This window comes from Eucalyptus grandis, chromosome 3 (genome assembly GCF_016545825.1).
Source record: "Eucalyptus grandis isolate ANBG69807.140 chromosome 3, ASM1654582v1, whole genome shotgun sequence".
NCBI lineage: Eukaryota > Viridiplantae > Streptophyta > Magnoliopsida > Myrtales > Myrtaceae > Eucalyptus > Eucalyptus grandis.
Window position 1 is genome coordinate 6663630 of NC_052614.1, and position 15600 is coordinate 6679229.

General features: G+C 39.3%; 2 protein-coding genes across 4 annotated transcripts; one reads left to right on the forward strand and one right to left on the reverse strand.

The window, feature by feature from the left end:
- Nucleotides 1-3017: 3017 nt before the first annotated feature.
- Nucleotides 3018-9211, forward strand: LOC104436280 (clathrin interactor EPSIN 1). 3 transcript variants are annotated; one of them, XM_010049009.3, is made up of 12 exons: nt 3018-3099; nt 3215-3344; nt 3486-3537; nt 4630-4709; nt 4855-4933; nt 5140-5223; nt 5331-5476; nt 5581-5823; nt 6357-6478; nt 7073-7269; nt 7662-8049; nt 8635-9211. In XM_010049009.3, exons 2-12 carry the CDS (start codon nt 3304-3306, stop codon nt 8853-8855), a joined length of 1653 nt encoding a protein of 550 aa, XP_010047311.2. In that variant the 5' UTR covers nt 3018-3099; nt 3215-3303; the 3' UTR covers nt 8856-9211. The 3 variants fall into 3 exon arrangements, with proteins under 3 accessions (XP_010047311.2, XP_018725282.2, XP_010047310.2); XM_018869737.2 differs by having other exon boundaries at nt 3225-3344; XM_010049008.3 differs by having other exon boundaries at nt 3022-3099; nt 3297-3344.
- Nucleotides 9212-9574: 363 nt separating this feature from the next.
- On the reverse strand, nt 9575-15213 carry LOC104438956 (piRNA biogenesis protein EXD1). Its single transcript, XM_018869738.2, has 10 exons — nt 15033-15213; nt 13701-13876; nt 12924-13055; nt 12780-12830; nt 12544-12640; nt 12174-12220; nt 11170-11386; nt 10229-10358; nt 10061-10103; nt 9575-9883 (listed from the first exon to the last, which is right to left on the reverse strand). Exons 2-10 carry the CDS (start codon nt 13704-13706, stop codon nt 9809-9811), a joined length of 798 nt encoding a protein of 265 aa, XP_018725283.1. The 5' UTR covers nt 13707-13876; nt 15033-15213; the 3' UTR covers nt 9575-9808.
- Nucleotides 15214-15600: the final 387 nt, after the last annotated feature.

A 15600-nucleotide genomic window follows, 5' to 3' on the forward strand; every position in this document is an offset into this window, starting at 1 on the left:
GGCTTCCCCGGCGGGCTCCGGGGCTCCGGCCTCCTCCGAATCGTCGAGCTTCCGCTTGTGATCCGGCGGCGGCGGCGAGGCGGCCGGCGGCGAGAGCGCCACGAGCTCCTCCTCCGCCATTCTTGCGCGCTGCTCGGTCGGGGAGACGAAGATGGAGACGGAGCACTCCGCTGCTTCGGTCTGCTAGAGAGAGAAAGAAGAAAGGGAGAGGGGATGTGGCTGGAACGATGGTGGAGGGTTTTTTTAAGTGTTTATATATACACGGGAGTCGGACGAGGAGGGGAGGGCGGAGAAAGGTTAGATATTTTTTCGGCACGGCGGTGAGCCAGCCAGCACGATTGAGAAAAGTTACAGGGACGGAATTATTTTATGTGTGAATATAATAGGAAATAGAAACGATGGGTATATGTTTAGGACTGGGTAACGGGCCGCGCTCTGTTTTGGGCCTGGGAGGAGTCAGGCCCATGGGCCCAAGCCACTTGGGGCATTCTGTGATGGGCCGAAACAGTCTTTGCTGTGTGCCACTTTCAAACACCCTCGCTCTCTAAATCCGATTGTTGATTTTATTTGTTTCCTTTTCTCCCAGCAGAGATTTGATTGCGTTCTATATTTCGCAATGGAAAATAAAATTCAATCGGTATTAGATATATATACGTCTGATATGTAAAAAATGTTGAAGAAGACATGTGAGGATATGTTTAGATCTGGGTAACGGATCATGCCCTGTTCTAGGTCTTGGTCTTTTTTATGATGTGTTGAATTTAATAGTCGTTACATACTACTTTCAAACGCTCTCGCTTTCTAAAACCGCTTATTGATTTTATTCATTTCCTTTTCTCCTCTAAAGATTTAATTGCATTCTATATTTCACAATGGAGAAAGGAATTTAATTGGTATTGGAGATATGTACGTATGATTTGTACTAAATGTTGAACAAGACATGTAAGGAGATGGGTGTGTTGATGTTTAGTCCATCGCTCCAAACGCAAGTGCTTCGCTCTTACCGTTAACACGGTAAGATTAAGGTTGTTGAAATCTTTAGGAGGTTTCTTGCAGGTTTTCAGCAACATGATGGATGCTTCGAGCGCATCTATTATGAAGATGGCGATGAGTTAAATCTTGAATGTGTATGCTGCATACGCAAATCGATTCAATACAAGCTCCATGTTACGGACAAAAGCATTCTCATCGAGAAGTGCCCAAAAACATGTGTGCGTCTTTGATTTGTAAGAAGATCAACATTCCACGGCCTTTTCTTTGGTCAATATTATCATCTACCAATGAGTTGGATATGTATTTGGGAAGTAACTTCTCCAAATATATCGCTAGAGTTAGACAAAGACAATGTCAATTTCTAAAAAATGATGGAAGTGGCAAGCGACCGCTTTTTTGTGAATCAAATGCGTCGACTTTACAAATATTAACCGACCAAAAAAATAAATAAAAACTTTACAAATATTAGGTTTTGATTATACTATTTGAAAGGTTTTGTTTGTACCATCCAAAACCTTATGACGTCATTGCACACACGTTGAATTTTTGGATTAATACCATTAAAACTCCTAAATTGGTGCTTCATGACACATTAAACCAAATTAATTTTCATCTCATACATAATCATAAATTAATAACAAATCATAAATAATCATAAATTAATGACCAATCTTATATTTTGTCTCACAAAAAATTTTAAAAACCTCAATCCAAATAACCCCTCACGTTAGATCTCAAACTTCTAAGATTGTGTTTGGTCGGATTCGAATTCAGATAGGATAAAAAGGGATTTGAAATCATTTATATATGATTCAGATTGTATAAATATCTCATTTAGGATTTGAAATTTTTAAAAATCTGCAACTTAAGATAAAATTGAAAATATAAAAAAAAAAATATCGAATCCTTGGGTATCATATCTCCACTTCCCTCATTCACGCAATGACTTAAACCCTTTTGATTGTTGTCATCAACAAGCTATCTCTGGAAAATCCATCTCGGGAGCTTGATGAATTTCAAAGATCAACCTTCGGAGCTTGACGACTTTTAATAAACATGCCGTCTTTTATTAAGCAAATTTCTAAACTAAAGACGATGAGGATCTCTCTATGGTTTCATTAAACACTTGCTAAATGCCTAGTTTAGAGTTGACCAAGAGAGAGATCATGCCGAATAATGAATAATCAAAGGTGAAGTAGAGAAAAGAACTTAGAGATGATGGTGGAGAAGTTGGAAAAGCGATCGAGCAAAAGCAAGAATACTCGAGGACGCCAAAGTGAGGGATCGTCATGGACGGCTACCATTGGTAAGAAACACCGTGGGCGGTGAGTTAATGGTGCATGAGAATTGTTAAGTTAATTTTTATAATTTTATATCTAATTTAGGTTTTCCATCATTTTATATAGGTGCATCCGAGTTTATTTGGGGTGAAGAACGCCATCAAACAATGGATGAATCTGGACTACAGTCCATACCACTAAGGAATTTAGATAAGAGATACTAGTTTCAAAATATTAGGATAACAACACAAACAAACAGTTCATAAATTTTGACTAAATGTATAATTTGATTATTAAACTTTTAATTTGTTTAATATAATGTTTGTGGACTACATTGAACATTTTCATATAATTTAAGAACTGGATTGAATATGTGTCAAACGTTCGGAGATTATATTAAATAAATTAAAAATTTATGGACTACATTATATATTAAGTTAAAGTTCAAGATTCATATTGAATAAATTAAAAATTCAAGAATTAAATTGCACATTGAGCCAAAATTTATGGATTATTTGTGTCAATTTCTCTAAAACATTTTGTAAGATGAAAATTAATATGAGATAAAGGCGTCATCGAAAACCAATTGGAGATTTTTTTAATGTCACCAATTTTAAATTTCTAGACTTTTTCGGTGCTCTTATTAAATTGAAAAAAGAAAAAGGGAAGAATTTTAATCATCACCATCACCACCATCGTCACCCGCATTCGCTCGTGAATACCAGGCCACCACAAAAACCAAAAAAAAAAAAAAAAAAAAAAAAAAGCCTCCGTTGTCTCGTCACCTCCACCGGCCACCGAACCGGAGATCTGAATCTGAAACTCGGTAGGTTCCTCCTTCTCGACTCGAAGCTGCTTCTCCTTCTTCCTCCTTCTCTTTCTCTTTTCCTGGATCTGGATTTATCCTGTAATCTTCTGCATTGATTCGAGCCTCGTCGTAGCTTTTCGAAGATCCGTTGTTCGCCGCCGCCGCCGCCGCGATCGTTTTCTCACCCTCCGTGTTTCTTCCTTCGGTTGATGCAGATCCGCCATGGATTTCATGAAGGTTTTCGATCAGACGGTTCGGGAAATGTGAGCTTCGAATTCTCATCCGCTTTTTCGTTTGGATTCCGTCGCTCGCAAAGCTGGATTATGCGCAATGCCGTCGTCGTCGTTTTGTCGGTTGATTCTTTTGTTTTTTTTTTTTTTTTTTTTTTTTGGGGCTTTGAGCAGAAAGAGGGAGGTGAATCTGAAGGTCCTGAAGGTCCCTGAGATCGAACAGAAGGTACGTGGGCGTGATCTCTTGTTGGAGCGCATTTGTATTTGCTTTGGGAGCGGGAGATTTTGCTAGCTTTTATTTGACCTAGGGCGGTTGAGCTGGGATGCCGAATGTTTAAGATTTCACGTGTTTGGGGATGCATGCGTCGGTGTCGATCGTGCTCGGTGTGTAGTTTGATTGCTCATCTTGGAGGACGGAAATGCGTGGGTGCTCCGGAAAATTGAATTGAGGGCAGAAGTTGGAATTCGTTTAATGTTATTTGGCAGACGGCTAACTTACTGTTGAGAGTTGGAAGTTGTGTGCTTTAGTTTTTGATTTAAGCATCATTACGTTTGCTAATTTGCTGAGACTAGTTTTGTCCATCAGCGGCATGCACGTGAAATTAGTGATGCTGTATGGTGTTTATGGCTCTGTCAAAATTGATATTCAAGCATTGTGTGGTTGTTTTCTTTGACGCTAATGGCATTATCACATCTTAAGCAGCTGTTGGTTGAGCTTCTTTCTTCCTTTTTTTCTCATTTGCTTTTGTCTTAATATCTTGTTTCATAATTTGAAAATTCATCGAGAGGTCTGTAGAAGCAATGTCTGAATTCCTAGTATGCTACATGGTCTGGCTGATAGCTGGAACAGCAGAAAAAAGCAGCAAAATGTTCTGGGTTTGGGTCGAGATTCAACTTATTGGCAGGTTTCTCGACAATGAGTTTCATCCTTTGTAGAGACTGCTCCTGGCGCACGAATTGTATTTCATTCAATTTTTAACCATAGCATCCACAAGATGCATAGACAAGGGGCATATTGGAAAGGTGCCAGGATCTAGCTACTTGTCCATCGTGCGTTCAGTTTAGTTCTGTCCTCTGCCAAGAGCATGGCTTCTTACCTAGTATCCTGTTACTTTAGTGTTTCTTCTGCTGTGAAATCACCAAACATCCTGTTCAATTGCTAGAATATGGATTAAAAGTCACTATATCAACATTGTAAACCTTCTTAGCTGGATGGAATTGATTGTGCATCATTAAGCATTTGTTGGCCAATAACAACGTCAAGTCACTGAATGCATACGTATGTTGACTCATGATTCCATTGGCATTGGTGATCAAGGTACTGGATGCTACAGACAACGAACCATGGGGTCCTCATGGCTCTGCATTGGCAGAGATTGCACAAGCCACTAAGAAATTGTAATTCTTTATGCCTTACACTTCTTAAAGCTCTTCCAGCCTAGTTTAATATTTGGTGGTTGGTGAGAGAGAATCATTTGTTTTTCTGGTAATTATTAACTACAATTATTTAAGTTAAAGAGTTACATTTTATCAACCATTTCAGCACGGAATGTCAAATGGTCATGAATGTCCTTTGGACGAGATTGCGGGAGACTGGAAAGGATTGGCGTTATGTCTACAAGGTAGAATCATCACTACCATGGAACTTTTTCATACCTTGGGTCAAATACTTCAAGTCAGAGTTATCATCTTTGTTGGCTGAATCTTCACTTTTTGTCTGTTGGCTCCATCTTCTTTTCCTCTTCGATTTGACTGATGTTTTCTCATTTCAAATGGAGTGTTGGTGTATGGTAACCCTCTTTTCTTCTGTCTAAATAATTTTTTTCAGGCACTGGCTGTTATAGAGTATTTGGTGGCACATGGTTCAGAGCGTGCGGTTGATGACATTATTGAACATACCTTCCAAATCTCGGTATAACAATGAATATTATTGAGAACACATCTTGTGATTTCCATATGTTGGAGAAGGGAAGGTTTTTATTTTATATCCATTTAAATTATCTTCTTTACTTGGTGTAGTCTCTCTCAAGTTTTGAATATGTTGAGCCAAGTGGGAAGGATCTGGGCATTAATGTGAGGAAGAAGGCTGAAACCATTGTTGCTCTTCTCAACAATAGAGATAAAATACAGGAAGTAAGAAATAAAGCTGAAGCAAACCGGGACAAGTGAGATTTCATTGAAGCACTGAAATACATTTTATCCTCCTACCCTTTTGAGATTCATTTATGGACCACATTCAGTGGATAAACTATGTGGATGCCCCTTATAGGTACTTTGGACTCTCATCTACTGGAATATCACGCAAATCTGGTGGTGCTGCGTTTGGTAGCAGTAGCTTTGACACTGGTGATCGTTACAAAGGTGGAAGTAGTACCAGAGAAGGTGACCGGTTTAGTGACAGTTATAAAGATGATTATAGAGAAGAAAAGGATTCTTACAAAAAGGCAGATCAAGGGGGGAAAACTGAGAAGAAGGGGAGTATGTTGAAGACGGGGTCTGCACGCCCTGGCAGGTTAGAGCTCCATAAGTTCTTTTCAAGGAGATGCCAGAAGATCATCCACATCTCCTCATAAAGTTTCTTGTGAGAATAAGTAGCTGGTGGATCATTCTGTTGCTGCTGCTTCTTTCTGTCTGTCATCTTTTTCTTCTTTTTTTTTTTTCTTTTTTGGTTGCTTTCCTTTCCTTTCTTTTCCTGTTTCTGTTGCCGTTGGTGGTAAGAGGGGAGGGGAAGGGTTGTTAATGGGTGTCTAGGTTGGTGAAAATTGACACTGGCATTGCGTAGATTGGTCGACTTCCAGTTTTTCGTTAGTATTTAGGCCTTACTGGCATCTGGCGAAACATCTTATGTGTGAAAATCTGTGGAGTTGATTTGGAACTTGTTAACAAAGGTGATATAACAAGACATGGTTTTTGTGTGATGGTCATTGCATCAATCTCGTTCCAAGTCTTTTCCCTGTGCAGATCATTTAGTATTGCTTTTCCTGCATTCTTTTCCATGTTGTCATGTTTGGGCATTTGGTTATCTCTGAATATATGCTCTTGCAGCAAAGATGGTAAGGCATCTGTTGCATCAATATCACCAACTCCCTTGCAAAGTTCAAAGGCCCCAGCAATTAATGATGATGATGATTTCGATGATTTTGATCCTCGAGGAACCTCCACATCTAGTATGTTCTATTTCTTCCTCATTTAATTTCCTTATGTTCTTGCATGTTGTCTGTTGATTCTCCTAGGCAGACATGATTTGCTTATTTATCCTGGAAACTGTTTCTGCTTCTTAGCAGCATCCTTCCTTACTCCTTAAATGTTTGTTGGTTCATGATCCGTAAGTTTTTTTTTTTTTTTCTTTTTTAAATAGCTGATCTGAGTTCAACAGAAGAATGCATTCCGTCAATAAAACTCACTAAATTTTGAGGGTATTATTGTGGGACTGGGGGTATGATAATCTGCCATTGGCTGCCAGTTGCTTGATCCCTGATGTGTAATCATGAGCTTAAAATCATTGGAAGTTCATACGATAAGGCACATGTGGTGAGCGCATCCTCTTGTCGGGTAGCTGCGGACTAGTTTAGTTGAAGACTGAGTATAGTTATAATGTGTTACCATTGTGCTTCAAGCATGATATTATTTCTTGGCCCATATTAGTATTCAATGAATGAATGTCCCCCACTGGAGAGGCCCTTGAGCAATTTATGTTTGGCTTTAAATAAAAATTTACTGGAGGTCGTTTTCTATCTGACAGTCAGCTTAAATTTTTGCAGAGTCCAGTGCTGGAAATGCAAACCAAGGGGATCTTTTTGGGCAGGACTTGATTGGAGATCTGTTGGATGCTCCAATATCTGTTCCGACTAATGCTCCTTCCTTGAATGAAAATCCATCTGAGGTTGACCTTTTTGCTGATGCAAGTTTTGTTTCGGCACCTCCTTCAATAGAATCAGCAGCTAGTTCTGAGAAGAAGGTGAAATACTCAGTTTTTTAATTGTGGACTGTCTGATGCTGCTTACTGCTGGCTCTGCAACTCACTTTTGCTATCCCTTCACTGCAAGGAAGATTTTGATCCCCCTTGCTATCCCAGCTAGCATTTTGTTTATGTATTCAATATTTCAATATGGGTAATCTGTCCAAGAACATGCTAATTTCATTCTCTCGTCAGTCTCATGCATCTGAAGTGTACCGATAATAGTATGTTCCATAGTTAATAGATGGCTCAGTCAAGTGCTGGATTAACTCTAGGTTGTGCAGAGCAGAAGAAATGTTTGTGGAACTTTGAATCCTTATGGGCAACAGCTCTTTTTTTTTTTGGTTGCTGTTGCATGTGTCTTGAATTTTATATGATTTTTTCTTTTGCAGACTGAGGTGGATCTATTTGCTTCTGCACCTGCTGTCTCTTCTGCAGTTTCTACACCAGTTGACTTTTTTGCTGCACCACCTCCGGTTACTCAACCTGAAACCAAGCCTATAAATTCTGTTCCCACTAACCCTATAGTGGATCCATTTGCTGCTGTTCCACTGAACAATTTTGACAGCTCTGATCCTTTTGGCTCATTCACTTTCAACACTGATTCAACGTCAGCAGAACCTTCCCAAAACCCTGTTGATGATTCCAACATGAGTGACTCAAGTAAGAAGGCTCCAGCTATCTCGAATCCACAACCAAAGAAGGATGCATTTCATGTCAAATCTGGAATTTGGGCAGATTCCCTCAGCCGTGGACTGATTGATCTTAATATATCTGCTCGTAAGTATATCTGAGCTCTTCTTATGGCATTGCAGTTGTTCCCTGGCCTCGTATCTTATTACTCTTACACATTCAACCTAGACTACAAGAAAAAAAAGATGTGTGGTATAGATGCATCTGGTCTAATAGGCAATCCTTTTGAATGATCTGGGATTGTTTACAGAAGCATTCTGTGTTGTGGAATACAAATTATGCAAATGCTGAAGTTCTGTGCATTTTTTCTTGTCATTGTGTTCTGTTGGGGGAGTAAGGACACATTTAAATTGTTTCTAGCAAAATCATTCATCTGGCTCATTACCATATTGTGATTACTCATGTCAGCCTCACACGTTCTCTCTTTGTGAGTGTCTCCTGCTGTACCTTCTTGGCTTAGCCAAAATAATGACAAAATAATGACAAAATAATGTACTTAGTTTTTTGGAATGTAGAATTGCTGTTCCTGTCTGTTGTACTCAGTACACTTGTGCACCCATGGCACGCTGCAACTTATGCCTAATGTACTATAACACAAACTTACACTGGCTGGGAAGTGTCTGCTAGCCTATTAATGTGGCTGTTTTTTCGTTTGCTCAAACAAACTTGCAGCCAAGAAGGTTTCACTTGCCGATGTGGGTATAGTTGGTGCACTAAGTGATGGTTCTGATGAAAGGGAAAAGGGTCCCCCGACTTCATTCTATATGGGAAGAGCCATGGGTACAGGGTCTGGTCTTGGTATTTCAGGTTTTACGTCGTCACAAGCTACTGGTGGAGATGACTTCTTCTCAAGCTTTGCGAGCCAATCTCAGTATGGTAGCTTCAAGAAATAATTTGTCCATTCTTTCGCTTTTCTCATTTGAGTTCTCATTTTTTGTCTTGAGTATTCGCCATAAGTATGTTCTATCAAGAGAAACGGTTTGCAGTTTCTTCTGTGAGTACACCGAACAGCATTTCTGATGTGATTCTGTAAGTATTAAGAGTTGTTGTATGCCGTGGAAAGGTAACTTGTGTGAACTGGATGGTCGTTGAGTCCTGTGGGCCATTAGTTTTATGGAGCGGCTACAACGTTCGAGTTATTGGTGCTCTGCTCAGTTTCTCAACCCAGTAAGGGATTGTGATAGCAAATTAGAGGTTTGCAATAGATAAGAGGCAACAACGATAATAATATGCCTGGACATTTCATATCCGTGTTGGAACTCTCTCTCTCTCTCTCTCTCTCTGTATATAACGAGTTTGGAAAATCCCAAGTGCCGCTATTGCTAGCTGTAAGTATATACATACTTGGTGGCGGAGTGGCATTGGGTTAACATGGTAGTTATTCCATCAAAAATTGTGGAGTCCATCGGGTTTTTGTAATTGTAAGAAGAGATGCGAGAAGACAACTGAGCAAAAAGAAGTAACAGCAGTCAAACAGCCCTTCATTATTTTAATAGCTGAAAGTGTCCGTATTTTAAAGCATGACGTATGGAGTCATGAATCTATTGAGTTGCATTGAATGGTGTCGTTTACCACCTCGAAAAATGAAAAACAAAGCCAACAAATCTTATACTGGATAGAAGGGCGATTCCATTAACAAGCAACTGCCAATTGAAGCGCAATTTGGATTCAATCTATGTATGCGTATAGATTGAGAAAGCGTATAGAAAAGCAACTGATGCATTTCACTGTACAGTTAGAACAAGCACAATCGTTTCAACAGCCAAACCCAATATCTGTGAAAGCCATAATTGTCATGAATAGTGAAGATGATGGATAAGAGAAGCAATGCAATTGCCACCTCTCATTACAGATCCATCATTCTCCCCCGCAGTATGGCTTCTGCCTTCCTCACCTGCTTCACTGGTCCTATGAGGAATACCTACACCGAAATTAAACCACCTGAGGAACTCGCATCAATTATTATGTACAACATAAGGCTTGTTATTAAAGGAGTTAGTCGTCAGAACAGATCAAACCAAAAAGCTTCAATAGGATTTCTGCCTAAAGCGAATTGAACTACATTACAGTGAACATATGCAGCAGATTGGCAACTAACCTTGTCAGGTGGACCTTTGGCACCTCCAAAGAAGATTTCAGCACTGTCAAAGCAAGACAACTGTAAGGAAAACCAGACAAGTACTTCTAACAGGACAGAGAGTCACGGCGGCACATACATTTACAGAGAGAGAGAGAGAGAGAGAGAGAGAGAGAGAGAGAGATCTACTTGCAAGATTCCTTAACAGACATAATTGAAGCTCCTCTCCTTCCAATAACACGTCCCATCTTTCCAGGTGGAACATCAAGAACAGAAAGGATTTCCTCCTCTGGCGCATTCTTCTCTGCAGATATATCATCTACACGTGAAGTACTCTGAAATTAGTCCTTGAATCAAGGGTCTCGTATTAGCATTCTAAGTACGAAACTCTTTTGACATTCTCATATTAACTCTTTTTTATAATACTATGACACCTGCAAGTGGTGCATCCCTCGAGTCATTAACATCAAAATCCGATGATTATTTTCATGTTGAAAAATAAATTATTAGCATTCAAAAGTGAAAATCATAAGATAGCATATCCACAAGCAAAGCTATTTCTACAAGCCTAGTTAAAAGGTAGCACCTTCATAATTATCTCGATAAAGATATGGCACTAAACTAAAGTAACATCTCTATACTGCACATTTGCACCTTTAAAAAAGTTGGAACTTAAATTTGATGCAATCATGCAATGTAGAAAGCAAAATCACTTGAAGAACATATTAATGGCCCCGAAAATAGTGGTTTTGACTTATGGTAGTCATGTTAAGCAACCATTAAACAGTCCAAGTTAACTTCACTGAGCTCTGACAAAGCACCTCAAGAAGTCATTCACTGGAAATCTCCACCCATTTGTACAATCTAAATTGTTATTGCTGTCTGCTCTATTCTGAAAACAGGAAAAAAAAAGTTGCTCAAACCTTCTATTTTTTGAACAATTCCCCATCTCAGTCCTAATTCTGAGGATAGTAAATACCAGCAGAAGCTCATCGAATAAGTTAGAATGATGGGGTGACAAAATCAACAAATGCAAGCACTAGTTCCCCACACAATGCATCTAGTCATTTCCAAAAAATACAGAATAAACAAAAGCTAATCCAAAAAAATTTCATCTGTAATTTTTAAACCTGGAATTGGAGGCAAAGACGGCCAATCAGCATGATTGTTGTCACTGATGCAAAAACATCGACAATAAAGAGCACTGCGAACAGCCAGATACCACAAGGATCGTGCATTCAGTTTCTCCATCATCTTGCGATAGATGTAAACAAGAAATCGAACATCATCTGCAGCTGCACGTATCATCATTTCAGACAGTGGTCTGTACGTCCAGAACTTGGGGTCCTGTAAAAGAAACATGCACATTAGCGAAAGGCAAAAGAATATTTTGCTCTGGGCATGTCGTGCGGCTAAGTGACAGGTACACATTAGTAGTCACAAATATAGTTTAGAGTGACTGGAGCTATCATAAATGAAAACAATCACCAACATGTAATTTGATGTATTTGTTGAAACTGGAGTTATTTTTAACTGTCTATGTATGTTGAGCTTCTGACCAAAAAAAAAACAAAGAAATCGCATGTTGAGCTAATGAACCATACTAAAGAATTATCATCTCTTGATTGGCTTCTGCTTAAGAACTCCATAATGTAACTCAGCAGATAGTATGTGAGTGTGATAGTGGATCAGATCACTGGTGAGATAATAGTTTGCATTCAAATTCTCTGCGGTAGAATTTGGAAGGGGTAGACACGACTGCTAATTTATTTAACATCTAATAATTCCCTTTGCCAGAGGGGAAATTGTGATTGCCATGACATTTGTAGGTAGAACAAAACAATCTCTCTGTTGACCTCACTGGTTTTGAATAACCTTAATATGAGAACTAGAATTCCTGAGCATGGTCAGATCTAAAAGCAATGCACTGGTAGCAGCAAAAGCTCAAAGCAATCTCCAACAACAAAGTTATTCATTGTAGTATATTCAGTGTTATGTTGAGTATTGATGCATCACAGCTCATAAGAGAACCGGACATCAATCCTGGTAGAGTGAGTGCAAAGGCAAAAAAAAAAAAAAAAAAAAAATTGGCTTCCACATGATGACTACAACTTCTTTAAATCCAACAACTCACCTGCCTAAGGAGGATACGGACTTCTTCCTTCTCGAGATAAGATACGCCTGTAACAAAACCAAAAGATAAGAAATTAAAAAAACCCACATGATGCGCAATTTGGATGTCATTTCGTATTGTAGTACTATAGACATTAACGTGTGAGAAGCCTAGATAAGTATCTTGATCACTCCTCAAACAAGCAAATGCAAAGAAGAACACTGGAGTTCTTCCCTACATTCTTCACTCTGATAAACGTTAACCACAGAAAAGTTGAAGGCAGAAAATAGTAAACCATAAAGTTCTGTTCCAAAGTACTTTTCTTGATCCTAGAACATCCAAAAAAGTATGCGCCCCCAGCCAAAAGTAAGAGCCAGAAGATGCACTATACCACCATAACGTGGATCTGCAAGAAGGCTGACAAAAGATATGTAATCATCGGGCAATCGCTTCCTTCCTTCTTGCTCCTCTATAAGGGTGTAAGCAATCTGCTTAAATCACAACAATTTGTTATTCCCAATTGTTATATAAACTTAAGTAAGCCATTCTCAATCAATTGTTGCATCGAGTTGCATAAACGAAAGACAAAGCCTACCATAAGACTGAAATTTCATACAAAATGCTCACCTGAGTATCCACAACATTATTCAATTTGATGCCGAATTGAAAGTACAAAGCCTACAAAATCAAATGTTCAAGCACAAGAACTGTGTGTCATAATGTACGTGACAGTGGCTGAGATGCAAAAGCAAATAAAATCAGTTAAGAGACCTCACTATCTCGTTTGCAGTCATGAATGACTTTGGTGACGTACGTAGACTCAAGTGCAGGCTTGCATGCCTTCATGAGCATCTCACCTCCCTGAATGGCATCAACCAAATATATAGCATCTGGAAAAGCTAGCTGCAGATTACACAATGCTTGAATCATCAGAAAAACACTCTAATTTTCTAATAAAATGAGTTCTAGGAAGAGCTATTGGAAACTCTACTTGATTACAAGCATGAAAACCTAAAGGACATTCAACATTCAATGAGCAGAAAGAGACTAAGAAAGCAACACAGAATGGAAAATAGGATCCAATTGCTTCTAAACAGCATATATGACCTGGACACATAAAATTATTCCTGCAGTGGACAACACCTACCACATTACTTCATACATTCACTTAAGATAAAATTAGATGATCTGTGTATGTACACACACGTCATTCTCCGGCTCTGCCATTGAATATTTGAAATTATATAACCTCTTAGCCAAACATTAACGTTACCTCTGCCCAATCGTTACATTTTAGTTTACTTATGTGAGTGTAACTCCATTTGCAAACCTTCTGTCCTGTAAATTATGCTCATCTATTGTTCAAATATGGGTGATAGGGTGTCTATAGGAAAGCGAAAGTGTTAGTGATGTCATATTTACACCTGATCAAAAAGGTGGAAATGCAAATCATGTGGTTGATGTTTGATGGTAATTATTACTCTATATATGATAAATGATGCAGGATGTCTTAATGAAATGTCAACATCGTTGAAAAAGAGTACATACCTGCATGATACAAAGCCTGCCATAGCGACATAGGTCAACACCCTCACAATCAAAACCAATCACTAATTGCCTATCAGAAGAGGGTTCCAGAAATTCAGCTGGAAGTTGAGTTGCACAAGTAACAATGTGAATGGGAACCAATGAAAATTGAGCTCCATCTTCTACAGGATTTTCACCTACAGTATGTGAACAAATTTGAAAACCAAAAAGAAGTTTCAAGCTCAATGAAATAGATCTTAGCATAAAAATGAACTACAATGAGCGGATGTATTCTGATAGCAGATAAGAAAGAAACACTTTGTACCACAAAGTAGGAAAGCAAGAACCAGCATTTGAATCAACTTAATTGTGATTTGCGAACCAAGAACCTCCATTCTCTCCATTCTTAGATATACAACATAAAAGACGAAAAAAGCATTCGACGTCTTCCTAAAGCCGTAGGCGTGTGAAGAACAGAAGAAGAGATAGACATGAATTAGAAGGTAAAAGGAAGCGGATCAATCTATATGTTAATGTATCCCACATCACTTGTCTACAAGGTTTATATGCTCTTGAAATAAACAGTCTCCCTCCACCAATTAATTTAAGCTTTTGGGTTCCTATTTGGCTTGCACACGATGAGATGGGGAGTCAAATTATGGTTTCCTTCCACCAATTACTATGTATTGATAATTTCTCCACCTTTATATGGAACGAGTTGCTTTGACACGGACAAGTGAAAAAACGAAGCAAATCCCACTTGCTTGCTTAAAAGATAATCGAAACAAGATGGAAATTTACTATCTACTATGAATACCTCACTTCGATACAATCTACAATCTGTATATCTACATAATTTCTTCTCTTCCTTACATCAAGCAGCCTTCAAAGTAATGCCAATTAATATGAAATCCTTTCGTGATGCATTCATAGAACAACACATAGTCAGTATAATGGCAAATCCCGGCGCACCACTGCCTTAGCGGCTTCTCGATTAACTTTTCCCATTGCCCCGTCCACAAGCACGACTCCACGAGACTCAACACAAAAAATCACCAAGTCAAAGGCAGCGACAAATCAGCCAACTGGATCAAAAAGCAGCGGCTTCAGCGAGCAACGAAATTAGGTTTTACACTCGAGAGAGCTCCGTGGCGAGCAAGTTTCTCGCGATCGGACACGCAACCGCATCGCATCGCATTCTCCTTCCGGCATCTCGACCGGAATCAACCGGGCAAGAAAACGGAGAACATCAAGCCCCGCCACTCGACAACGGAGGGAGACGTGAATATCCGGCCGGACTACTCCGGCGAGGAAGGGGCGAATAAAGAGGACGATCGGAGGGGGCGCGCTTACCGGGGTCCGGCGGCAGAGGGACCCGCGTCTGGGCCGGAGGGGGCGAGGAAGACGCCAGCTTTCTTCTCTCTCTCTCTCTCTCTCTCTAGCAGCAGAGCTGATCAAATCTTTTGTTCCGGACTGAGAAAATGAGAGTTGGTAACAGCGCAACTGTTTTCGAAGCTCGTTTGCAGTTCGTGAATCTCTCTCTGTGTTTGTTTTCTGTGTTTTACGGAAAAACGGCCCACGGAAAAAAATACAAAAAAAAAGGAATCTAGTGGAAAAAATTGGCTGGGTTCCGGTGCGGCACGTACTAGATTTGGGTACGGTAATGCCGTCCCTGTGATGGCACGTCATATGTTCTTTTTTTTTTTTTGACAAGGTTCTTCAGATTCAAACTCAAGTTCGGGTTTCGATGGTTTCATTGAAGATATTTAAAAGAAATTCCGTTTCAGAGAAAGTGAAAACAAGTTCAAAAAAATTGTCGATGATAAGGGAATCAATAGAAGACGGGTTGCATTGTTTGAAAAATGGTATGTCGGTTTTGTTTGTTTCGCATTTCCAAAAATTAATCGTTTGTTTCCCTTGA

What these genes read in the sequence shown, in the direction of transcription:
- LOC104436280 (XM_010049009.3), top strand. Translation starts at nt 3,304, where the DNA reads ATGGATTTCATGAAGGTTTTCGATCAGACGGTTCGGGAAAT. An exon ending in TCGAGGAACCTCCACATCTA is followed by an intron (nt 6,479 to 7,072) that starts GTATGTTCTATT and finishes AAATTTTTGCAG; the next exon opens with AGTCCAGTGCTGGAAATGCA. An exon ending in CAGCTAGTTCTGAGAAGAAG is followed by an intron (nt 7,270 to 7,661) that starts GTGAAATACTCA and finishes TTTCTTTTGCAG; the next exon opens with ACTGAGGTGGATCTATTTGC.
- LOC104438956 (XM_018869738.2), bottom strand. An exon ending in TCCGTATCCTCCTTAGGCAG is followed by an intron (nt 11,387 to 12,173) that starts GTGAGTTGTTGG and finishes TTTCTTTTACAG; the next exon opens with GACCCCAAGTTCTGGACGTA. An exon ending in GTCTTTGCCTCCAATTCCAG is followed by an intron (nt 10,359 to 11,169) that starts GTTTAAAAATTA and finishes CTTCACGTGTAG; the next exon opens with ATGATATATCTGCAGAGAAG.